The sequence below is a fragment of the Pseudomyrmex gracilis genome, unplaced genomic scaffold (assembly GCF_002006095.1).
Source record: "Pseudomyrmex gracilis isolate BER0280 unplaced genomic scaffold, ASM200609v1 scaffold_24, whole genome shotgun sequence".
Lineage (NCBI taxonomy): Eukaryota > Metazoa > Arthropoda > Insecta > Hymenoptera > Formicidae > Pseudomyrmex > Pseudomyrmex gracilis.
This window is the reverse complement of record NW_018020608.1, coordinates 801752-826536: the sequence shown is the minus strand read 5'-3', so window position 1 is coordinate 826536 and position 24785 is coordinate 801752. Positions and strand designations below refer to the sequence as shown.

Genomic DNA, 24785 nt, shown 5'->3' with positions numbered 1-24785 from the left:
AAACAATCGGAATTTTCCGAAGAAGTTTTTCCGAAAGAAACCGCGCCGCTTGCTGAAAACGCGCTCTCGTCGACGTTGATGTGATTTCACGAAGCTTCGTAACTGCTCTGCTGTGTTACATCGCCAAAATTCACATAAAACATGGATCTAATGTGTGGGTATTTTTTCTTTTTTTTTCTTTTCAAGGATGATTTCTGGAAACAATAAACAGTTTGAATATATATATGTATATATAATCTCTGAATATATCTTTCGGTATAATAAATTTTCTCATAACGAAGCGCTGTGTATTTAACGAGCTAAATACAATACAATACATTATACACGTGAACAAGAACACGCTGACTGTCCGATTACAATCCAGGAAACAAAAGTTTTACACACAGTCAGTCGTCGAATACATATACATATGTGTATATATATATACATATGTATATATATATGTATATATATATATATATGTACATGTGTGTGTATATATATATATATGTATATATGTATATATATATATAGGAATGCAATTCTCTGGATGGAAAACCTAATTTACATCGACATAACGTTGTGATTATCAATAAAGTACACGAATGAGATATACATACTCTATCGTTTGTCCTTAGTTTACTCTTAGTGATCCTCGGTATTATTGTTCGCGTACGAGTGTTCATTTTTTATTTAGGCGCTATCGTAAAAGGCTATGAAGAGAAAGAGAGAAGGAGCGCATCCTTAATTGCTATTATCTACAGCGACGCTTTGTTACATCTCTCTCACGCGAGATAAAAACTTTGAGAAAAGTAACAAAAAAACAAACAAACAAACAAACAAACAATTACACGTTACACAGGAACTTGTACACACAATGAGAAATTCTCTAAATAATAAATTAAAATTATAAATTCTGTTCACCACGCAGATAAATGAACTATTTTTATGCAACTATCATGTTCCGAGCTAACTTTGCTAGACGTTCAATAAGATTGTATATATAAAACGCGAAAATAAAATTAAAACGTGTAAATCGCAATAAATTAAAATTGTACAAATGTTTGAGCTCCTTCTCCTCTTATATCGCTTTCGATTACAACACTGAATAATCTTTCCTCAATCGTGAGATCGTCACGCATATCAATCGAACGCACATCCCTTAGGCCTCAGCGTGAGACAATCGTGATCTTTAACGGCCTGTTTGTAACGCGCATTTAACAAAAATGAAAAAAGGAACCTAACGCAAAATCGTAGCTTGTCTAATTATACTAAACAGGTTTTTTTTTTTTTTTTTACGCAAATGCGATCAATGCAAACATTACACCATAGATGAAAGAAATAGCGATCAAACACAGGAAATAGCGATTTGTAATTTCTATCAAACGATTGAAAATCGTTTGTTAATAAAGTTCGCTCGACCACCAAAAAGTTCGGAAGCAAAAGAGAAGAAAGCAATTTTAAGAGCGTGTTTTGTTTTGTTTTTGTTTTTTTTTTGTTTTACTTTTTGATAGTTAAAAAGGATTTCCGAAAAGTTGAGATACTTGTATATGAATAATTCTCTTTTTTGTTTTTTTTTCTTTTTTGGTTTTTTATGCAAGACCGTAATCCAAGCTGAATACGTTAAATTCGCACCTGAATCTTGACATTCGCACACAGAATGCGGTTTGCGCATTCAACACGTGAACTTAAACTTAAAGACCGACTTAAATATTAAGTAACAATGTGACATTTTCATACCATGACGTAATGTTGTATATATGTATATTTCTAACGTTGAGAATAAGCTAGAATTTAATATTATTGTTTCTCTTATAATTGTACGTCAGCATAGATAGAGAACTGAGGTAGACCTTTGGTGTTGGTGCAGATATATCTCGGGTGGTCGTTAACACTAATGAAATGACTCAACGATCGAACTTGATATATGCGCGCGCGTTGTTTCTTTTTTCTATATGCAACAAACACATAGTATCTGCATGAGAATCGTTTTGAAAGTGTAAAACAGTTAAAGGCTATAGTAATGTCGTGGCTCGGTGATAACAATCTGAATGACAACATTAATGAAGGAATGAGTGCAATCCCGCGCACCAAAGGGAAAGGCTTGTATGATATATCGGTGTAGAGAGGCTATGTATATAATATTTATATATACATATATATATATATACATATATATATATATTATATATAAATATTATATACATATATATGTATATATATATATATATAGACGAAGAACACCAACCCTGAGTCTTTCGCCCTGCTCGTAATCTAATTCCCTTTTCACCACATTCTTCGTTTCTTGTTTTGTTTCTCCCTATTTTTTTCCCTACCCCAACTCTCACTTTGGTTTTTCTTTTTTTTTTTTTTTTGTTTTAATTTTTTTATACACAGTGTCTCTCCAACGTTTAGACTTCTGTTGTTGTAGCACGCCGTGCTGAATGTAGGGAAGGCTGCTATTGTTCTTATTACACTTCAGGTGCTTTAATTTTAACCAACAATGCTGTACTGCTGCTCGGCTACCCTTTATGCTGCGTGTTAAGCAAAAGCGAAAGATAATAATTAATAGTGGAGATTTATAAGAATATATATGCGCAAATTACTGACTAACAAATAGAAACAATAGAGGCAGCTGTCTCTTCGAAGAATTCTGTGTGTGTATGTACAATTGTTGATTCAAACAATTATTTTTGAAATGAAAAAGATATAAATAAAATATTTGAGAAGAGCATAAACAATAAACCAAATGAAAATTTGTATTGCCTTTCAAGATTGTGTAAAAAAATAACCAATTAAATATAATAATTAACATAAATAACATAAAAATAAATATAGAAATAACGTAAAAGATAATCATTAAAATTGTAATCATATAACACAAAATTTTTATCATATAAATTTACGTGTTATTGAAAACACATTATATATTGTTAGATAATAAAATCACATCTACGTAATACAATCAATTGCGGCAAGTTGTTAACTGTGTTGGCTCTTTTGTTAATTGTTGCATCAAGAAAACGGCTACCTCTGACGGAGAGACGGACGCACGAACGGATGGGCAGACATGCAAGGCAGACAGGCAGGCTGTTTTATAAAATCGAGAATTTTATCGTTCTTTTATTATAGTTTCTCTAATGTAAATCGCAGGCAGCAAATGTGTAAGCGCGATTTTTACACTTTGTGAATATGGACAACTGGTAACCAAGCCATACACAATGCTGTGTAAAATTTAAATTGTTGTTGCTAATGGTAATAAGCGCGCTTTGATTGATGACAACCAAAAAACATGCCACACTTCCTCGCACCGACGGTTAGTTCTCAAACTTGTGAGAACGCGATCGCCTTACAAATAAAAAAAAAAATAAAAAAAAAAATAAAAAAAAAAATAAAAAAAAAGAGAGAGAATACTTACATTTAAAAAAACATTTCAATGATGTCATTAACTTAGACGAGATTTGTAACTGGTGAAAAAATATATTCTCTGACATGTAAACTACATTTAGTTTATGTAAAAAAACTTGTTGACGTGGTGTCTAAATAAATTCATGTGCTACGAACTGTGTGCCTATGACAATATCATGTTACAGTAATTATACGTAACAACGAGACATACTCCACCTTTATTTAGTTTACGAGTTATTAAATAATTGGTGAGATAAATAAAGGCGGAGAGAAATGTATAAAATATATTAAATTAACAGAATAATAATATAATACAAATAAAATATAACATATATAACATAAAGATGACGATAATGATGATGGTGGTGATGGTGATGATGACGAAGCTAATAATACTGATGACGAAACTCTGATGACAATGAGATATTATAAACAATTGTATTAATTGTGTTATACCTGACGAACGTCCGCCTATCCGTGACCAGAGAAATTGTACATATTTTCACGTTTTCAATATATAGAAACTTTTATTTCGTTTCTCACTATTTGTTGCTCAAAATTATCTTGTCGTTTTACACGCGTGTGCATAATTATTATGCATAAAAACTCAAAATAAAAATTATATAAGTATTTTTATATATATATATATCATATGCTCCACACAATCGTTAAAACTTTTTTTTTTCAACTCAAGAACATAGGAACAGTTATCGGGAATCGACTTTGTGAATCACGTACGAAAAGAATACTTACACATGGGTGATGCGTAGTTGCTTGGGAAGACGCCGGATACGCCATTCAATTCGCCTCTCCACCACGAAGCTTCTTCCTTAGAAAGTACTATTATGACATCACCTTTTTCAAAGCTTAATTCGTCTTCGTTTTGTGCTTGATAGGGATACAAAGCCATAACGCGTTCTACACAAACGGAAAAGAACATGTATGGCACACCATACGTTTGTTTCGTATGAGAACTCGTCAGCTCGGTCACAATTATGCATGTGTTTTCAATTGTGAAGTTTGCTTACCGACATTCGGATCCGTCGGAGAGTCCTGATATCCGTGAGAAACGGGTGTACTTCTGTTACTACTACTGGTTAAAGGTTTAACGTAAGTGGCTGGGAACCAACCGATCTGTCTCTTTTTACCGCGTGCCTAAAGTAAACAATATTTTATCATTATTGTTGTTTACGACAAGAGAGGTTATATTTTTAAATACCTGAAGCTCTCCTTCCCACCATCCGCTGTCGGTCTTTTTGCGAATCATGATTAATTGTCCTCTTTGCAGATCTAATTGTTCCGCACTAGTTGCCTGATAAGGCGCGATAACTTGAACGATTTCTGGTTTCCTTCCTCGCTGAGAAAGAAAAAGAGAAAAAAAATTGTTTTAAAATTTATATTTCGCAAAATATATATTTATAAAAACTTCCATTAAGTTATAAACAAGTTATTGATAATTAGTGTGTAATATAAAAATCAAGTACCTTGTGATACTGCGTTATATCGGGATGTCGGTAGCATAAAAGAAGCATTGAACAATTATGTACTCTTATAATAGCCAAACAGTTGTGAGATATGAAAAAAATAAAGACGATTAATATTATAAACCCTCATACCTGCTGAGCTGCCATAGCAGCGAAGTCTGGTAATTCCGCTCTATCCTCAGCGGCTTGTCTCTCATCTTCCAGCTGTTCGGCCGTTTTCTCCGGCTACAAATACACGCACACTCTACGTCACTCCAGATTCATTATTTCAATCGCGTTGTCCAAAGATTAGTACAGCAAATACAAAATGATATGCAAATAAACGATTACGCACTTTTGTTTCTACGGTCTCTGGCGCACTTGTCGTTTCCGCAACAGTTTCGGCAACAGCGGAACTAGATTCGTTAACGTTAGTAGACAAAGGCGCACCCTAATCACAGTATCACAACAAACTCCTATTAGGAACTCTCGGAAAGAGGGTAAGTTATAACAATCTTATCAAATCTAATTAAGTAGTTAATGTCAACCTCTTCAACACTGTAAGAACAGATCGAAAAGAAGATTATTTAATTATACCTCAGTAGCGGCATCATATTTCTCTACGTAATTAGATGGGAAGATTCCAGTCCTGTCCCCTATACAACCAGTCCACCAATCTCCATCCTTCTTCGTAACTAACATAACTTCTCCTTGATTGAAGTTGAGATCGCCGGATTCGGTAGACTCGTATCGATAAAGCGCGATATAATATTCATTAAGACCGTCATCTGCAACATCCGTACTGTTTGCAGCTATCTCTTTCACGTACGACCTGGGGAACCAACCCTTACTGCCACTACTGGTCGAGCCGTACCACCAGTCAGTCTAAAAAAAAAAAAAGATGATTGACGTTTTGTAAAATGTACGCGCTGATCTCCTTTAATCGACGCAGAATGATTTTATTCGCGTCACTAACCTGCTGCTCCGAAACATAAATAGTCTCCCCTTTTTCGAAGGAAAGATGTTGCTCCATAGTAGGTCGATATGGAAACAAAGCGGTGGCTTGCACGTCGCAAGATGTGCCTAATCCTAAAGTTGGTATAATAGCTTCCACTACGGGAGGTTCTCCTCCTAACGATCCCGCATCGGATACGTTCTCGGGAACTTCCGCTATTCCCCTGCGCGATATTAAAAATTTTTCAATATTTTATTCGCGAAAACAATCTCTACGTATTGCAAATATCGATATGAATGAAAATACTGACTCTAATGTTCGTTTCTCTACGCTGTCCTGCTGTATGAAAGCGCGTTCGTTGTCTAAGGCTGTGCCAGTATCCACTGGCTCGACGTAAGATTCGGGAAACCAACCGGTGTGGCCCCGAATTTCGCCCGCCATCCAGCCCGGCTCGGCGTTTTGCACTGGTGGCACCTTTAATGTGATATCATAACAGACACATGATGTATATTTGAACAATTCTCTCAACTGTAACGAGATCTTATCGCATATTATTATACGCACCAATATAATGTCACCAGGTTGAAATGATATCTCGTCCTGATTCCGAGCCACGAATTCGTAAAGAGCTCGGTATTTACGAACACCCGGAACAACCTCCTCCTCGTTCGTCACACTGGTATCATCGACGGGCCAAGCTGTGTCGCTGGGTACAGAGGGCGCGTTGTCCCAAGCGTTATCGCCCCACGCGGATGTGGCGAAATCGGCAGCCGAGACGTTTCCGCTGTTCGCTCGCAGTTCGAGCACCTGCTTCTTCTTTTCATCGAACGTAACATAAAGCTGCTTGCAGTCCGTTACCAGATTCTTTATTTGCGTCTTAATTTCTTCGAGTTGAGAATTATTGTTCTCGATATCGGACATTTTCGCATCGATCTGTCGAACAAAAAAAAATTACATTTCGAAAAACGAAATTACGTCAATGTCGCAGTGACTAGACTTTGTATAGATACAAAAACCCAATATCAGCGTACCTGCTGTTGTAAATCTGCAATTTTGTCTTTTAGTTGCTTAAGAGTAATTTGTTTATTGTCAAAAGCCATCTTGATAGCCTCTTGTCCAGCGGCATCTTGGACCGCGTTGATCTTATTTCTCGCCTCGATACGCGCTTTCTCTTGACTCAGCGCCAGCAATCTCTGATTTTGTTCCCGTAGTTTATTTTTCAGCGCGGACATTTCTTGCAATTGCTGGTCTCTCGTTGACCTCATGCCGTCGATAGTGGTCTTGACGCCCGACACTCCTACCCGAGTATCGCAAATCTTTTGTGACAATTCTTTCACTTTTTCATTCTGAAAATTGAGAGAAGAGAGAACCGTTACAAGAAGAATTGATCAATTAAATCTTTAATATTATCTTAGTTGTTACTACTTACAAGTGTTCCGAGTTCAATGGTTAGTGTCTGATTCTTAGCTTTCAACTTGAGAAGAACGTCTTGCTCCTTTTGCCTCTGCGCCTGCAATTCTTGCGACTTCTGACGTTCCCATTCTAATTGTCGTTGTCTCTCCATTTCTCTAAGTATCATAAGAAAAACATTTGTTCCCAAGAAATCTGTACACATGTAGATCTTATCATTAATAACGGCGTTAAATTTACTTGCGTGCCGCTTCTTTTTGCTCTTGCGCGCGTTTCCGCTGCTCTTCTTTCTCCTGTTCGATTTCCTTTTGTCTCTGCATTTGCTTCTCGATTTCCGCTTGTCTACGCCTCTCCTGTTCCAGTCTGTCTCACAAAAGGAATCACAATATCGTCATCTTCTGTCACTAAGTCTAATAAATTGAGTCACCAATTGAGTTCACTTGTGATACCTTATTTTCTCTTGTTTCTCAGCTTCTTCTCTCTCTTTGCGCTCTCGCTCTTCTTGTTCTTTTCTCTGAATCTCTAATAACGCTTTACGCCTACGCTCCAATTCCGCTTGACCTTTCTCGAAGTTCTCTTTACGTTTATCTTCAAATGAAGTCTGTAAAAAGATGTGCTTTTTTTTTTCTATTTCTTTTTGCACAAAAAATAAAATTCTTATATTAGCCGCGTACGTACCTGTGGCATGCCCGCCAGTGGATCGATATTTTCCGTTGCGTTTTGAGACAACGTCAGACTGCTCTGACGTTGCCGTCTAAACGACGGTGGAATGAGTTCCAGTGGAAGCGTCGTAGGTATTTTCTCGCCGAGTTTAGCAATGTCACAGAGATGCATCGCGAGAACAAATTCCTCCGAACCTAAGCGTCCGTCCAAATCCATATCGGCTAGAGCCCTGTTACGACACACAGTTAGATATGTGTATTCTTGTATTCTACAATAATAAAAGAAAATTTTTATCTGTTCGTATTTACCATATTTGAGCTAGCACAGCTTGCGGCAACTGTGACTGCACCATGATGTTTCTCGCTTGTGGTCCGGATAGAAAACCAGATCTCGTTCTGTCCCAAGTATTAAATAACTGAGTATACTTTAACTTCGTCTGATGCGGCACTGCCCATTCTTGCGGCGAACCAACAGAATGTTGGCTGTGCTGCGAATCCACGGAGCCTACTCTGTCTATACTTGGTGGACGAGCTGTTGTGCTCAAAGGTGTGTTCGTAGACACTGGCGTTTGTGTAATGGCGCCATTAACCAGCGTGCCGTTTGCAGTTGTCGAAGATACTAATGGTAACGCAACAGAAGAAGCTACTCCAGTGCCTAAAGAGATTAAAAATTTAAAATTAACATCGTAACAAGTCAATTGCTTTGGATATATTCACGGATGTTGTGTTTTGTTATAATTTTACCAGTATTTATCGATCCGATACCAGATGGTATCATACTAGGAATGCCGGGTATCGGAGCGACCATACCCGCACTGACCATTCCTAATGGCTGTGTCGGCAATGGTTGTGGCATATTAAAGGCAGCCATCGGCACAGGATTTGTGTTTAACGGAACAATTGATGCTACTGGTGCTACCGGCGCAACTGGTGGAATACCACCTACTGAAAATGTTAATTCCATCAATAAAATTATTTACAAAGTCAGTTTTTTTTTGCATTGATATTACAAAGAAACAAATCCACAGCACAGAGTAACGATTTTTTCGACAAAATTGGTTCTAATTTCTTACCTATGCCAGAAGCAGGTATAGACGGAACTGAAGGAACGACTGGTGCACCAACAACAGGACCAGGAACTTTCATTGGTGAAATTCCTACAGGACTATTTGGAAATGAAGGTGGTGCTGGTTTTGGTGGCTGACCACTTGTTGTAGATGTAAAATTACTTCCTAAGATAATTTAAAGTAAATACACTAATTTATTATTTATCTTGCGGCTCTCTTTAAATTTAATTTTTTTTTTATTTTACATGATTACACGCATTAATGGTTTTGTGATGTGATAATATTTAAAATCGGATTTTTAATTTCCGCATACAGAAATATATGCGCGAATTTGTCTGTCTGTTAGAACATACCAATATTTGCTGGCGGTGCGGGTCTTTGCGGTGGGGGACCACCAGTTGTAGTACTGATAGGAGGTGCAATTCCTTTTTTGTGCCGCGTAAAGTGTAAAGCGTATTATTAACAACACGTGTATTATTATTAAAAAAATGAGAAAATGTACAAAATACTTTCATAAAAAAGAATATATAAATGATGAAATATATAAAACAATTTAAAATATAAAATATACAAAGTATATATAAATAGTAAAGTAGCATTATATCAGCAAACAAAATTTTAATTTTTTTTATACAAAAAATGTCATGATTTTGATTTACGAATATCATGGAACCTATAAATAATCATCATCTTTATTTCTTTTTTCAAAAAAAATTATGAGCTTGCTTATCTTGCTTTGTATATTAGAAGAAACATAATTATCTCACACAAGAGTGTTCAATTACTAACAAATTGTAAAAGTATTCTAAAACTGTGTAGGATATTTCAAGCGCAGCAGAAACAACACACAACAAGAATACAAAATTGTATCATACACACACTAACAAACAACCAAAAAAATTAAGTCCCAATTCAGAACTCGCTTTGTTAAGCTATCGAATAAAAGCTTGCGTCAAGTTAAAAAAAAAAAAATAAATTGATCCACACAAACATTCAGTACACAATCAACATACCCACAGAAGGTGGCGCGGGTCGGGCGGGTGGTTTAGACGGTGGTGTATGAGTTGTGGCATGTGTACTTGGAGCCACAATCTGTCTATTTTGTTGTAATGCTGTGTAGTATGATGCATCATGAGTAACACACAAGTATATATGACACAGTACGAGTAAATTATGTTTGGTAATTGATATGTTTGTTGTATATAAAAATAGTAACATCAACAATAAGAACGTAGGTCCAATTTAATTTACGAAAATGATTGAAATTATTCATTTTGTTTGCAATGAGACATGTTTTGGTATACATCTAGCTGAATCTAATGAGGAAGGAATATTTTGAGAAACAGTGTACTTCTAAGTGCTTGTGCGACAGAAGCTTTATGAGATTCTTTTTTTTTTTTTTTTTTTTTTTTTAATACTTTTAAGGCAGCGCGCTCTACCTGCGCTATTCAGTCTATCTTTATCATTAGATATAAAACAAAGATAGAATGACGCACTGGCGTTCTCCTAATAGCACGCTCCTCGAACGCAGTTTGATAATTCAATATCTCTACTTATGTGAGTAACACAAAAAACAATTTCAGACATAAAACAATATTATTACCTATAAGGGGCTGCGATGTACTTCCGACTGTAGATACTACACTTGCTACAGGTTGAGATATCATTTGTTGATGTCCACTTAAATTTACTAGAGAGCCAATGTTATTTGGTGAAGGACCGGTTGAACCATTTGCTAATCCACCAAGACCAGGATCACCTAAAAAAAAAAAAAATTATCTCCCAGTGTAATCTCACACTGTGTGTGCACACATAAATATGATATAATTTACCTGCTGAGAAGGACTTCAAGCTTTGTACAAGAACAGGTGGTAGCACTTTGGGAATTTCAAAACCGCGTAACTTTAAATTGATTAACTTGCAGGCGATACTAAACTCATTTATATCCATCTTTCCGTCCGCATCTGTATCTGACAATGACCTGTAAACACATAAAGAATCAGAAAATCAATCAATGTGCAGTTTAGATCAGTTATTTCTTATGTCAAATATTGTTCAAACATCTTTACCATATCTGTCCGAGAACAGGAGGCTGAAGTTGTGATCTTAGGAGAAATCCTTTAACCTGTTCACCGGTGACTATCCCATTGATGGGCTTCAAGGAATCAAATTGTTCCTGATATCTTATTCTTTCTCTGGGCTGAATAACCCAGGGATCCATACCTGCTTAAAGACGATACAATATTTGTAACAGCAGTTGTCTCGCACCAGCTTACATAGCTGTACTATTCTTGCTTTTTGCAAGAAATAAACAATGAAGTGTCAATCTCTCTGGAAGATATGTTGCCGCAAAAATCTTACCAACAAAGATAAACTGATTTCAAAGGGATAAGATATCAAGATGATAAAAACGTACGACAGATAACATTAAAAACAAATGCGGTCTGTCAATGACAGAGACGCGCAAATTTCGCTGAAAAAAAAAAAAAAAAATAAAAAAAAAAAACCGACGAACAATGAAGATCCACCTGGAGTCTGCGGGGTGACCATCTCGAACGAATCGCGTGTTTGTCAAGGCAATGTTTGAAGAACGTCACGATGGAATTCCTCGGCGGTGGCGGAGTCGCAGCGGCGAGTTTACGCCTCCGAGGTTAGGTTAGATCACGCACAATAATCGATCCTCGTTCTTTCGACGCGGCTATGACGAGATTTACCTGTGGAGAGATCGTTGAAAAATGAGGGTGGGTTGGTTATATACAAATCGATCGCGCAACGCGTTCCGCGATTCCGCCGGAAACTTAACACACATAGCTCGCGGCGCGCGACAAAAAAAAACGACTCGATCGAAAAATTTGCGAAATTCGCGCAAAACTCTCTCGAGCGAAGAACGTGACGAGAAGACGTGTGTTTTTTTTTTTTCGCGATAGGAAAAAACGTACAGTATGCGTATAGACGACGCTTGCTCGATAAATCGCGGTGACATTCATGCGTGACACACGTCTTCCCTAATCACAAACCACCATCGATACCGCCCACTTCGTCTATCGCTTCACGTCCCACATCCACGTCCACGACCTCGTCGTCGTCTGTGTGTCGTTTCTAATTCGCCTATCGTCTACCTGGGTGTCTGGTCGGTTCGGTTAACTGTCAATCGTAGCGTCAACGAAACGGGAACGGGGGTCCTGTGGTAACGGGTCTCCTTTTCTCTCTCTCTCTCTCTCTCTCTCTTTCTTTCTCGAGATAGCAAAGGCGGAAGAATTGCAAAATCGTTCGGGCGAAAAAAGCGGAACGCGCTACGTCAAATCGACTACTTGAAGACACGTCAAGTCGGCCTAAATCGAGTTTACGTCTACAATGACCATCACACTGACCACTAACAGCTCGCCAGCTCGTCACCGCTCTCGTTCACTACCATGCACTACTCGCGTACGTCACTTTCACAGCCTCGGCCGCCGTCGGCACTCTTCGGCGAGAATCGATATCCCGCCTGCGAGAACCGATTCTGTGATTCTCGACGAAGATCATATTGATTCCTCGAAAAGTTTCGACCTCGAACAACGGAAAATTCTCAAGAGAACCACTTTGTCCCAACCCTCCCCCGATGATTAAAACCGAACTGACGGACATGCACACAATCCGCGACAGGATAGGAGATCAAATGTCTCGCGTCGGGGAGGAGACGATTGGAGTTCGCAAATTGTGACGATTAAGTATATCGGAGAGCCGCAACAGATAAATTATATCAATTGATAATTCGCTTTGTGTAACAAAAATCTTTCCTCTCTCTCTCTCTAGGTCTCTCTCTCTCTCTCTCTCTCTCTTTCTCTCTTGTACCAAATTAAAATATTGTTATTTCGCAGAATAACATTTGTGAGTATCTCGCACGGACAAAGACGCGTGCAATGAGCGATTGTACGTGCGTACATATGCCGCACCGAGAAATCGGCAAAGCCAGAGCTCTCGGACGACCTGGACGAGACGAAATGGCGGGCACGTAATGGTGACGAATTGTACCAAATTGCAAGTGCCCATGGGGCACGCGTCCTTGGCGATTTATTCCACGCTTGCATATAGGTATATATATATATATATAATATGCTCGTACGAGAGCAGCAAAGTTACGTTATCGCATCGCGACAGTTATTGAGACCGCGCGAACGAATCGACGCGGAGATCGTCGGAGTCTGTTTTCGCGGAAAAGTCTCTTTCGGCGCGCACAGCGCGCGTCATTTTCGAACACAATGACACCCCCGTCGCTCGCTGCTCAACCCCGTTACCCACTTTTTCGCGCCTCTTACTTCCCGTCGCGTTCTATGTTCTTCGTTTCGTATCGACATGTTTGATCGGCGAAGAATCTGAGAAGAAAAGTGCCGAGTTTTTTTTTTTTTTTTTTTTTATGTACATACGTGCGATACACGAGTGCGCGTTTGTTGCGCAAAACTCGAAGGATATTTTAGCGCGGAGGAACGTTGCGGTGCGACGAAGGTCGGGAACGAGGCGAGAGGAGATCTAATATACATACAAGTCGAATATGCGATAAAGTTCGCGGACACCCGGAGAGTTTCCGAGAGTGCGCGCGTGTTTTATTTTTTCCTTTTTTTTTCTCATCGATATATTTCTTTCAGAATGTAGAAAACTCGAGCGAAAAGGAACGGGGGACGTGTCCAACAATTCTAATTGAAGTGGGATATCAATCACGGCGCGCGCTTCCTTGGACAATTGCGCCCTTGTGCGTGTGCGCTCGTCACTACATACAGGTACCTACCTCCTCCTCGTCGGTCTGTGCAGCACAACGGCAAATTACCGACAATAGTAACTCGCGCTTGTAAATAGACTGCGTAGTTGGTCGCATCGTTTATTCCGGAGCGATATCTCCGGGATCGACTTTCGAGAGACGATTCTTCAAAGATCTATCAGAGGTTTTTTTGTTCGTTTTTTTTTTTTTTTTTACCTATTGTCCTCTTTTGTTTTGTGATTCTTTTTGATTGGCAAAACAACAGCTTTCTATTTCTCTACGATGAAAGATTTTTTTTTTTTTTTTTTTTATTAAATTACGTCATTGATATAAAAATCAACGGACGAATAGAAATTTTTGTTTTTCTCCCGGTGGGTCCTTCCAATCGGATATTGAATCGTTTGTGTGCGCAGGATCAGGCGTGTTACATAAATCTGTGTGTTGCACATTTCAAGTCGAGCGACTCATTACGTTCATTTTTTTCACCGTTTATTATTGCACACACATGTCGTTTGCGTCGATAGCGCGACGCGCGTTGCACACACACATACAAACACATGCAACAGCGCAATTATATTGATAAATACTTGGCCCGATATAACTCGCTAGTTAAAAGTTATATCTCGCGTCCAATTGTCGGGCTGGAAATCTTTCACCGGGTCATTAGTTACACAACTTGAAGTCGTGTTGCGATAACACACAAGGAACACATAACTAACTATACTTAGTTTTCGCACACAGCAGTTACGCATATCTTTATTTCATTTCGTATCCCCGCGTACGTGTGTGTGTGTGTGTACGTCGCGACACAAATTGAAGCGCGCCTCTAAAGTTTCCTTATCAATTGGCACGTGCGCGATGAAAAGTCTCGTGTGATAACGCGGATATCCATTTCGCGAACAATAACGTTGTTTATAAATAATTACGATATTTATATAGATAACGTATTGTGTGAGAATTATTGTATGTGTCATCAGGTGAAGCACCCAATATCACACACACACACACACACACATATCGCACTTGAGCAAATTGGGATACGCGCGAGGAATGCGAGGGATTCCGCGCGTCGAGAGAAACGGAATTATTATCTGCATCGAGATACATCCGGATGTGTATGTGTGTGCATCAGGAGATTGGAGATAAATTTTAATTCATCGAAGCATTCGCCGAGAGATAAGAGAGTTGGAAAAAGAAAGGGGTCGAAAAGAAATTCTCATCGATAACTCTTTCACGGACGGATAGGAGATCTCTTACCACCCGATGGCGACAGCGCGACGACGCCGCGGCTTCGGCGCCGGCGTCGGACTCTCTTTCCCTCCGACCCCACCGCCCGGGCGGACGGTCACAGTTTTCCGCTGCCGACGTGGGCTCCGGAAATCGCGTGCTCCGCGTCACGCTCGTCCCCTCTCGTATGTAACACCATACACACTTGGCACACGTGTTCCTCGTCAATATGCGTTGGTAATCACTGGCGTTTCCCCCTAAAATATAACCGTGTGTTTCGATGGCGGTGGTTGGTCGAGCGTGCGTCGATCGACGTCGTTGTTGGGTGTGCAAAGTGCGTGTCGTCGCGGCGCCTTTCCATCGGCGAAGGTTATTATCGATCGGCAGTACCGTTCGAAAAGCGACAACCATCGGCGGCCGGCCGGCACATCGCGCGGTGATGGTTTATCGGTCGAAGTTGACGTTCGTTGACAACCGGTTAAGAATAATCGCACATGCATCTCGTAAATAGCCAGCGGGACTTGCGGGCGCACATCGCATACACGGGTAATTACATCACCATCATTTTCTGAGGAGGTTAAATGGGAGAGCCTTGCTGTAGAGCGTAGCGCGCTTCCGACAACTGCATTTCCTCCGCTCCTCGCCGCTGCTGACGTTACTCACATCATCGTTCGATTGTTGTTATTGATTCGCTCGTATCGGCGAGAGCATTTTTGTTTTTTTCTTTTTTTTTTAATTGACAATTGTCGTTCTTACTCGATCGAGTTGTTTAAAAATAAAAAGAGAAAATTTTCGCACGCGCGTAAATGTTAATTTGCACGCGTAATTAAATTTGCGTGCGCAATTAGCTTTCGCGATAATTGCTTTGTATGTTATCGGGTTACTTCGACAATTCAGTTCCTCGAATTTTTTACTTCGCTCAAGCGACAAAACTGCTTATTATTGCTGCTCGTTCAGGAAAAATGCAAATTGACTCGATCCCGTGTATGTCAACAAAAATATTCACGAACGAAGATTTAACGCGCGCGTTGCTTGTGCGCGTTTGTATCTTCCGGCTTTGGCGCTAAAATGATTTTCAATTCGCGCTGTGTCTTTGCGCGAATTTTCATTATACCGTCCGCGCTAAAATACCGAGCGACAAAAATATGAATAACAAAGTTTTGTAAAATAGCGACGCGAGTTTCGGATGCAATAACGAGCGACGTATGTGCCAATATGCATGAGTTGCGATGTTGGTAACGTAATTATTTGCAAAGATATGCGCGTTCTCGCGCATGCACGCGGTATTTCCTCACCGTACAAAAACCCTCACATACACACATCGCGATGATGGATTGTATTTCTTACGTAAGAACGCGCGCGGCGTTTTATGGAGAATCGCGACGCGCACGCATCGCGACGGCGCCGCGGAATGTACGACGGATCATTTGTTTGCAAATTAGCGTATTCTCGCTTACGGCCTTAATAAGAAACCAGTTTTTTTTACGTACGTACGTACGCATTTTATAGACGTGAAAAAAAAAATCTTGTCTCTGAAGACGGTCATTGATAAAATTCTCGGAAACTTCGAGCTTGACGAGCGGCGAGGTGAAAGGAGGATTCAATACACGTGTGTGCCATAATTCTCGCGTTTTATCTCGCGGCTTCGAATAAAATTGCATCTGTGAAAGAAAAAAAACTGGTGGAAACATTATCCTCGCGCGCGTAGCAAATCCTCTTTCTCTCTCTCTCTCTCTCTATAACAATTTTCTTCGCTTAAAGTACGCTCAAGTACGCGCGTTCGGCTCGGATGGGACAAAAAAGCTGGGAGGCTCTGAAAACAGGGACGAACCCTTTCTTGTCCTCGTGGCGTGATTACGGGTGGGAGACGCAAGGTGGAGAGACGAACGTCGGTCTCTCAGCGTGGCGCCCTTGCAAGGACGTCAATTCCTTCTTTTCTCCCGCGCGCGTATATTTTTCCCAATCCTTTCCCTGTTATGGAGAAAGAGAAGATTCTTCAAGAATCACTCTTCAATCTCGCGGATCGCGGTGTACGATGTTCCGTTTACACATTTGAGTGATGATCTTAAAGTGTGCCACACAGGTAAAGAGCTCACGTTGATTCTCACGCTTGAAGCCGAAAATAGCGCAATTTTCGACGATCAAACATGCTCTGCGTGTGTTCGTCATAGAATATTTCGTAATTCATGCGCGAAATTAATCTCTCGGGTGGAGAGATGAACGGTGGAGAGACGCGGAGACACGAGCGGCGTTGTCTTTTCTTTTGGAAAGAAGAGACACACATATTATTCGAGGGACAATCCTGAGATCCGCTCTGGCTCCCCGGTTCGGACCCGGCACAACATTCAGAGAGCAACAACTCCGTCCGCTGTGTATCCGCGACCTTCCCCTTTCCTTGCGTCCGTAGGAACAGGCCTCCGCCTAAGAGCAGCTTTGTGTTGTCCAAGACGAATTATGGATTCGCCTTCACGAGGGAGAGTGCGCGCAAGAAGACGTTCCCTCGGAAAAAGAAACCCAGACGTTATTTCATTAAACCGATCGAAGATCGATCGAAGTTTCTTTCCGCGCGAGTGTGAAAAATGTGAAATTTATCCCGACCGATCTTTTGTGAGATTTTTCTTTTCATGCAAACGCGTCGTTCGGAAATTCTTCAAACGAAGACGCGTTTCTGCGCGCGCGCGCGCGCGAACAAGCAGTGCAGCCGCGCTCTCTGCCAGCAATTCGAACAGCTGAACGGTTCATTTTTCTGACATTTTCAAGCGCCGAATATAAACGCGAGAATTGCGAATTCACACGCTCTCTCACGTGTGTCTCGTGTAAAATCTTCTCTCCTTTGACACACGCGACTCGAAGATTAAAGATCACGCGACTCGTGTGAAAAAAACGGCGATATCGGAGAGAGAGTGTTGACATAATTATGATCGTTATTTAATTAACAATATTCAACGAAAAAAACAAAACAACTTGTTTTGCTTCACCCATTACCGATCGTTTAATTTGTTTGCGAGACTTATCGCGCGCATCGCGAAATAAGAAAAACAAAAAAACAAAAAAAGGCGCGCGTTCCAGCGGGGCAACCCATTACTGGATTGCCGGCAACATCATGTCCGAGACGCGCTAATGCCGGCCAGCGCTAAAACGTTTCTGTTGAAACGTACACACACACACACACACGCACACACAGGTATTCATTTCTTTCCCTCTTCCTTCCATTCGCACTCGCAAGAAACCAGTTGCGATTTTTCACGCGGAGGGAACTAGAAGCCGCTCCCTACTATAAATAGCCTTCGGGTTCATTCTTGGCCGCCGACGAGAGATATTGCGCCGTGGTGGTGGCCCACGATGGTGGTGGGTGATGGTGGTGACGGCGGCGGCGGCGGCAGCGGCGGCGATGGTGGTGTTGGACGATGGTGAAGAGACCGGCACCGCACCGAGACGCGCCGCCTCCTTTTATAACGATCATTTCTCGTAGCTCGCAAAATAATCAGCTTATCTCTTCAGCGCGAGAGGGCTTCGTTCCCTCATTCGCAAGATGAAACGGCCAGTTGGACGAAAAAGAAAAGAAAACAAAACAAAAAAACTAAATAAGGGACAGAGAGATGGGAGAGCATTGATATATGCGCGCGCGAAGGAAGCGAAAGATATCTCTCTCTCGAAAGAGAGAGAGAGAGAGAGAGTAAGAGAGAAGAGGCCTCGCGTGATCCGCATCGGAATTTTTATTAGGCGAGAAGGGAGAGATATCTCTCGCGTGTGTCAAGATTGATTGGGGTCCGCTTTAAGAGCGAAGCAACGAACTTCGGTACGCAGAAGAGATTAGAACGGTTAATTATCGAAACGAACAGGATTTGGTTTTGGTTTTCCTTCGAAACTTCGTTCACGAATTACGATCGATCGATCGATCGATCGGTAAAATAGCTCGTCATGCAAAAATGTAAACAAATATTTTAACTAAAACTAACACGCGTCGCAACGTGAAGGAACGCAATGGACGGAAACGAGTTTCGAACGAAGCTGACGAAGAAGACAATCGCGAGGTATGCGTTTAAACAATCTGTCTTTGCTGATAAACGCAAAAAAAAAATCAGGAAAAGCCGCTTCTAATCTTTCTGTTTTCAGACAGCTGGCGATTATCGCGCATTTTGTCGCGCGTCATAAATCATCGACCGGTTTTCCTCGTGCGGACGAGGATTTCCTGAGGGAGAAAGAGTCGGTCGTGCGGAGAAAATGCACACAATATTTCAAGGAAGGAAAAAAACTCGTGAAGGACGTGAAGAAAAGACGGAATGTTGCAACGCAAAGACGTAAAGGTTCCCGTCGCTTCATATCAACCCGAGTTAAGTCAACCTTGCGCACAGACAACTCCAGAAGACGAGTCTTTTTCTCTCTCTCGCCAAATGAGACATTGTGCGGTACGAAGGTGTTGACCGATATGTGCGTTTTGAAATCGTCGTCCTGGGTCGTTAGACACGGAAAAACCGCACGGCCCGGAGTACAAAGAACCCTGTAATTGCCGATGATTGATCCACGCTTGTTAGCCGCGAAAAGAAGACGCGACAGAACGCTTGGAGAGGGGGAGACGCATGTCTGCGAAACGCATCAACGTACAACAAGGCGGCGTGGCATGCGATAAAACGCGTAATGAATGCGAAAGGAAAAAAGAAGCTTGTAAAGCGCGCGCGCGGTCAGAACGACTTGAAAAAAAATAAAAATAAAAATAAAATAAACAGGAAAAGCGAGAAACGCGCTTTGTTTCTCACGCTCGGCGAACGAACACGTCAGAATTCTAATGAGTTCCGATTCCGAGTTGACAAAAAATCCGAATTCGCCTTTTTTTTTATCTGAAAACGAAAGGAAGCGCTTGTGAGAAAAGAGAGAAAAAAAAACGTTCCTCGACTATTCAAGTGGCGCGACGACGCGCTGAAATTCTCGCATAGCCATTCCTCGGGACAGGCCGAATCGAGAGTCGAGCCGAATCGACTTCGGCCGAATTGAGCCGAGCCTGGATCGAAAATCGCGCCGCATACGCCGGCTACGCCGGCTTGAAACCGTTCCTTGAAAGAAACATGTGGTCAGTTTCCATCCGTCTTCGGCGCGTGCAGGATTGTTGATCGAGTCCGGGACTTGTTCCGTCGTCGTCCATTCCGGTTTGCGTGTACATTTCGAGAAATCGGGTTTGTTCGGAGACAAACGACTCGTTCGTCTATTCTGGTCCGTATATAATAGACTCTCTCTCTGTACATATATATATATATAGTCGCTATCCGATTGTTCAAATGTGAGCGGTGTGTTATCAGATATATATATATTATATATATATATATATATATATGATAAGTATATAATGTGGCCACGTAAACGATAGTGTGGCGCGATTTTGTATGCGTGACCCGTGCACAATATTGTAATTTTATGCTAAATCGGTAAACGGTGCTTGTTGCGTATAATTCAACTGTTAGATGTGTTTTAAAAATCCTCGCCTCACACACAGAGCATTGTTCGCTAAAAATTATTTCGTTATTGCCTCCTCCCTATCTTTTTGTTTTTGAAAATTATTTCTATTTTTAAAGAACTTTCTTACCTCGAAATATCAACGTACTTCTTATTTTTTTCTTGTTTTTTTACTCGAGTAATTAAATCATATTGATTCGACTTCGATCTCCGCTTCGGATCCGTCGTTCCATCGTTATCAATTTTGCGCTCTGTCAACAAATTCGCGAGAGAATTTTATTTTTTCGTTCGTGTAAAATTGCCGCTTCCTTTCTCACACACACAACTCGCTGTTCCTCTCTCCAGTGTGTATCTTGTTTCCAACAATTGTAATCAATTGTATCACGAGTTATACGGATCGTTTGATCGTGGATTTATTTACTCTGAGCACAGTTTAATATGCGTGCGCGCACCACACACACACACACATGCGCGCGCAATTATGAGCGCCACACGCATAAACGCATGATGATGCGTTCGATATCAAACTTCATAACTTGTCAAACTTCTTTCTTTCATTGACACCGTTATCGCGTTACATCGTACACGCGCGATCGTAAAGTATTACATGGCGTATACATGTTTCTGTTATATGTTGCGACTTGTCATTCAATATTTGAGTTTATTTTTGTCACGATAGTATCTTGTTATTTATATTTATATTGTTTTTTTTTTTTTTTTTATTGAATTTTTTCGACTAATCGGCATCGAGTAGTAAGTCGATATTATTATGATTTGAAATCTTGTTTGGATTTTAAATTAACAATCTCTAATTGGTATCACACAATTAATTTCTTTTTCCAGTTGTCACACTTCTGCCGATTTTGAAGGAAACGTTTTCGAAAGCCTAAAACGGACCGTTTCGACCGTCCATGAATATTCCTGTTAGAAATATCTCAAAAGGATTGTCTTCGTAAACCGTGTTTGTGTGCGACATCACGTCGCACTTGTTCGTCCTTCCTGCAGCAATTCCCACGTATGCCACGATGAAGAGATTTTCGTGACACGAGATAAAAACGAATTATCTCGACGGAACACTAGGATCGCTAGGATCGATCGATCGCGAGCCGAAACGCGCGCGCCAATTTCCAAAGATACATTATATTGTTCGATGAGGTGCTGAAACAACTCCCTCGCGAGTTGTTGAAGAGGTTTTAACAAAAAAAAAATACACGGAGAGTCGCGCGAAAAAATGGCGTACGACGATGTTATCCTTCGCATGGGCGAGTTCGGTCACTACCAGCGCAGAGTCTACCTTCTGCTCTGTCTTCCACTGATATCTTGCGCCTTTCACAAACTAGCCGGCGTGTTCCTCGGCGCTAAAATGAACATGAGGTATGTGATCGCGACGAATTAATTTATTTACGGATGGATGTTTAACGACGAAATTCGAGACGATAAATCGAGATGTAATTTTTGCTCTCAGATGTTTGCTTCCGCACGAAAACGCGGAAAACGCGACGTTCCATCTGAGCCAGGATGTAATAAACGTGAGTTATCCGTGGGATCCCGAACTCAAAAACTGGTCCCAGTGTATGAAACGTGATCTACCTGATTCCGTGAACGGCACGATCGTTGGCGGTGGAATCAGCCGTTGTCAGCAGTACGTGTACGACAGAAGCGTGTACAAGAGCACAACCACTTCTGAGGTACGAAATATAACGATTATTCAGTCATTACGTGCCAGTGAGACTTTTTGTGATAATTTTCTCATAGTCGTAAGTTGCAAAGTAAACGTTCCGGAAAAATAACACATGTGGTTTGTTTTTTTTTTTTTTTTTTTTGCAGTGGGACTTGGTCTGCGACAAAGCGTGGCTGAGAGCAACGGGGGACTCGTTGTTCATGGTAGGAGTCATGCTTGGCTCGATAATATTCGGCGCTTTGTCTGATAAATACGGCCGTAGACCAATTTTCTTCCTGTCTTTAGTCGTACAGCTGATCGGCGGTTTACTAGTCGCTGTCGCGCCCGAGTTTATTTCCTACGTTATCTTCAGGCTAATTGTCGGCTCCACCACCAGTGGCGTGTTCTTAGTAGCTTACGTCATAGGTAATCCAGAAGTTTAATTGTCGATAAGTGATTTATTTGTCGTTTATTATCACACTGCCAAGTTTTCGGTCGAGTTCAATAACGAAAACACACGCTTGTACGTTGCAGCTTTGGAGATGGTAGGACCGAAGAAGCGATTAGTTGCCGGAGTCGGTTGTCAATTGTTCTTCACCACCGGGTACATACTTACCGCCGGGTTCGCTTATTTCATTACCAACTGGAGAATGCTGCAGATCGCCCTCACGGTACCGAGCATCGCGTTTCTACTTTACTGGTGGTACGGTGAATAACTAAATATCCCATGTATAACAAATGGTAGTTGCAGTGTGGATGTCAGAAACAATTCAATCACAAGGTGATCCAATTCTGGATAGGTTTATTCCCGAATCCGCGCGATGGTTACTGACGAAGGGCCGTCATCAGGAAGCGAAAGACTTGCTGCAACGCGCCTCGCTGGAGAACGGCGTGGAGATGCCCGACGAAATGTTGGATACTTTGCTAAACAATAACAGCGAGGATAGCAAACCCGACATGAGAAAGCCGTCGCTCTTCGATCTGTTCCGCTATCCGAACTTGAGGCGGAAAAGCATCGTCCTGTTTTTCAACTGGTGAACGATCGTATTTTCTTGCTTACGTGTCTTGTGATTTTTGAACAGAACTTTGCGCTGAGCTTAGATTTTTTTTCGCAGGCTCGTCAACAGCGGCATGTACTACGGACTGTCCTGGCACGCGTCCAATCTCGGCGGTAACGACTACGTTAATTTTGTAATTTCTGGAGTGGTGGAAATACCGGCGTACACATTTCTGATCTTCACTCTGAATCGTTGGGGCAGAAAAATCATTCTTTGCGGCTGCATGATGTTGTCCGGATTGGCGTTGATAGCCACGTTATTTGTTCCTTCCGGCAAGTTTTGATTGTCGCAACACAATTTTGCTCGCCAGTTATTTTTTTTCTTTTGCAAAACTATGTGTTTACGTACGTAAAAATGAGAAAACTTGTAAAAACCTAAATATTTTATATTTTTTCAGATATGTCGTGGCTAATCGTATGTTTAGCAATGATAGGAAAACTTGCTATCACGTCTTCTTACGGTGCAATTTATGTGTTCACCGTTGAACAATATCCGACTGTCATTCGAAACGTGGGACTGGGCGCGAGTTCCACCTTTGCTCGTATCGGCGGAGTGATCGCGCCGTATGTAAATCATCTGGTATGTTGTGCATTATATGTATTAGTAGCTGACATCTGTGTCAATATTGAAAGAAACAAGAACATAAATGGATAGCGCCGAAGTAGAAACACAAACACGCGTCATATACATTACATGAAATAATTAAAATGTGATTCAGTCGGAAATATGGATGCCGCTACCGCTCGTCATTTTCGGGTCTTGCGCCTTGTTCGGAGGATTGATGTCTCTTCTTCTTCCCGAGACGCTGAACAAAAAACTTCCCGAAACAATTCAAGACGGCGAACTTTTCGGAAAGTAAGTTTTCCGATTTTTAACGCTTTGTTTTGCAAATATATATTTTATTTATTTTCGACAAACAAGTAACGCGCGTGGTTAAAAACATCTTTTTTAGAAAATTATCGAAGAAGAACAAGCAGCAGTTGGATATACAACTGAACGATGTGGAGGTGATAAAACCGTTGAAACTGCAGGAGAAGCAGAACGGCGTACACGAGAAGCAAAACGGATGACATTAATTTAAGGAATTTAACGTCGGTATTACTTTCAAAAACATGTACTCGATTCTCGTCTGACCGTATTTTAGATGTCTGCCAACGTGCAGTTCATTGAACGCCTGCAGTGAACAATGGCGTAAACGCAATGCTCATCGGACCGAATCCGAAAACTTAATTAAGTATCTATACATTAATTAATTAATCTATTTGTTTGCGAACTTTAATCGCAAAATCGCTAACTCGAGCGCTCTTGCTTAAAACAAATTAATAATTGACGGCAAACTGTTGTGTTCTGAATAAAAAAAAAAATAATTTTAGCGTCATTCCGTCTAAGAAACGTACATGTATTTTATGTTTTTAAATTTTACAAAGTAAACCACGACAAGTAACGCGCTACAATAGAGTATAGAATTTATAAGGATTCTCTGCCAACAAACATATCATTAGTCAAACACGCAAAAGTTCTTTGTAAAGAATCGCTATATTAATTATGTATATTGCAACTATCAATATAAACATTTTTTGCTAATACTCATCTTTATCTCTTATTTGTCTTATCTTCAATTCACTTGCACAATAACTGACTGATCAAATAAATATGTATGAGTTTGCTCAAATATGACATTTTTTTCTCGTTCATGGTCAAGAATTCAAGTTG

At 40.7% G+C, this 24785-nt stretch overlaps 2 protein-coding genes across 18 annotated transcripts in view; one reads left to right on the top strand and one right to left on the bottom strand.

The window, feature by feature from the left end:
- Positions 1-12682, bottom strand: part of LOC109852026 (intersectin-1) — an 18533-nt gene extending 5851 nt beyond the window's left edge. For 5 of the 13 annotated variants that reach the window (XM_020422778.1, XM_020422786.1, XM_020422787.1 and 2 more), the window contains exons 1-24: positions 11473-12306; positions 11014-11167; positions 10777-10925; positions 10548-10703; positions 9958-10056; positions 9298-9369; positions 8951-9109; positions 8622-8822; positions 8187-8532; positions 7894-8107; positions 7665-7816; positions 7456-7578; positions 7235-7373; positions 6837-7151; positions 6370-6738; positions 6116-6279; positions 5827-6028; positions 5448-5735; positions 5206-5301; positions 5004-5096; positions 4872-4880; positions 4607-4744; positions 4416-4542; positions 4141-4305 (exon numbers count right to left, since the gene is read on the bottom strand). In XM_020422778.1, the coding sequence (XP_020278367.1) occupies positions 4141-4305; positions 4416-4542; positions 4607-4744; positions 4872-4880; positions 5004-5096; positions 5206-5301; positions 5448-5735; positions 5827-6028; positions 6116-6279; positions 6370-6738; positions 6837-7151; positions 7235-7373; positions 7456-7578; positions 7665-7816; positions 7894-8107; positions 8187-8532; positions 8622-8822; positions 8951-9109; positions 9298-9369; positions 9958-10056; positions 10548-10703; positions 10777-10925; positions 11014-11167; positions 11473-11494 (3952 nt within the window). In that variant the 5' untranslated portion in view covers positions 11495-12306. The other 8 variants (XM_020422779.1, XM_020422782.1, XM_020422781.1 and 5 more) reach the window with 8 other exon arrangements.
- A 139-nt stretch (positions 12683-12821) lies between these two features.
- Positions 12822-24658, top strand: LOC109852028 (organic cation transporter protein). 5 transcript variants are annotated; one of them, XM_020422796.1, is made up of 11 exons: positions 12822-13018; positions 13570-13701; positions 21198-21728; positions 21820-22042; positions 22182-22440; positions 22549-22717; positions 22815-23048; positions 23130-23344; positions 23470-23651; positions 23791-23927; positions 24025-24658. In XM_020422796.1, the coding sequence occupies exons 3-11, from the start codon at positions 21586-21588 to the stop codon at positions 24140-24142; spliced, it is 1680 nt and encodes a 559-aa protein (XP_020278385.1). In that variant the 5' UTR covers positions 12822-13018; positions 13570-13701; positions 21198-21585; the 3' UTR covers positions 24143-24658. The 5 variants fall into 5 exon arrangements, with proteins under 5 accessions (XP_020278385.1, XP_020278386.1, XP_020278384.1 ...); XM_020422797.1 differs by lacking the exon at positions 12822-13018 and adding an exon at positions 13142-13429; XM_020422795.1 differs by lacking the exons at positions 12822-13018; positions 13570-13701 and adding an exon at positions 15043-15452.
- Positions 24659-24785: the final 127 nt, after the last annotated feature.

Excerpts from the sequence above, each read along its gene's own strand:
- LOC109852028 (XM_020422796.1), top strand. The coding sequence starts at position 21,586 with ATGGCGTACGACGATGTTATCCTTCGCATGGGCGAGTTCGGTCACTAC. Across the intron at positions 21,729-21,819 it reads GGCGCTAAAATGAACATGAG|ATGTTTGCTTCCGCACGAAA; the intron begins GTATGTGATCGC and ends TTTTGCTCTCAG. Across the intron at positions 23,049-23,129 it reads ATCGTCCTGTTTTTCAACTG|GCTCGTCAACAGCGGCATGT; the intron begins GTGAACGATCGT and ends TTTTTTTCGCAG.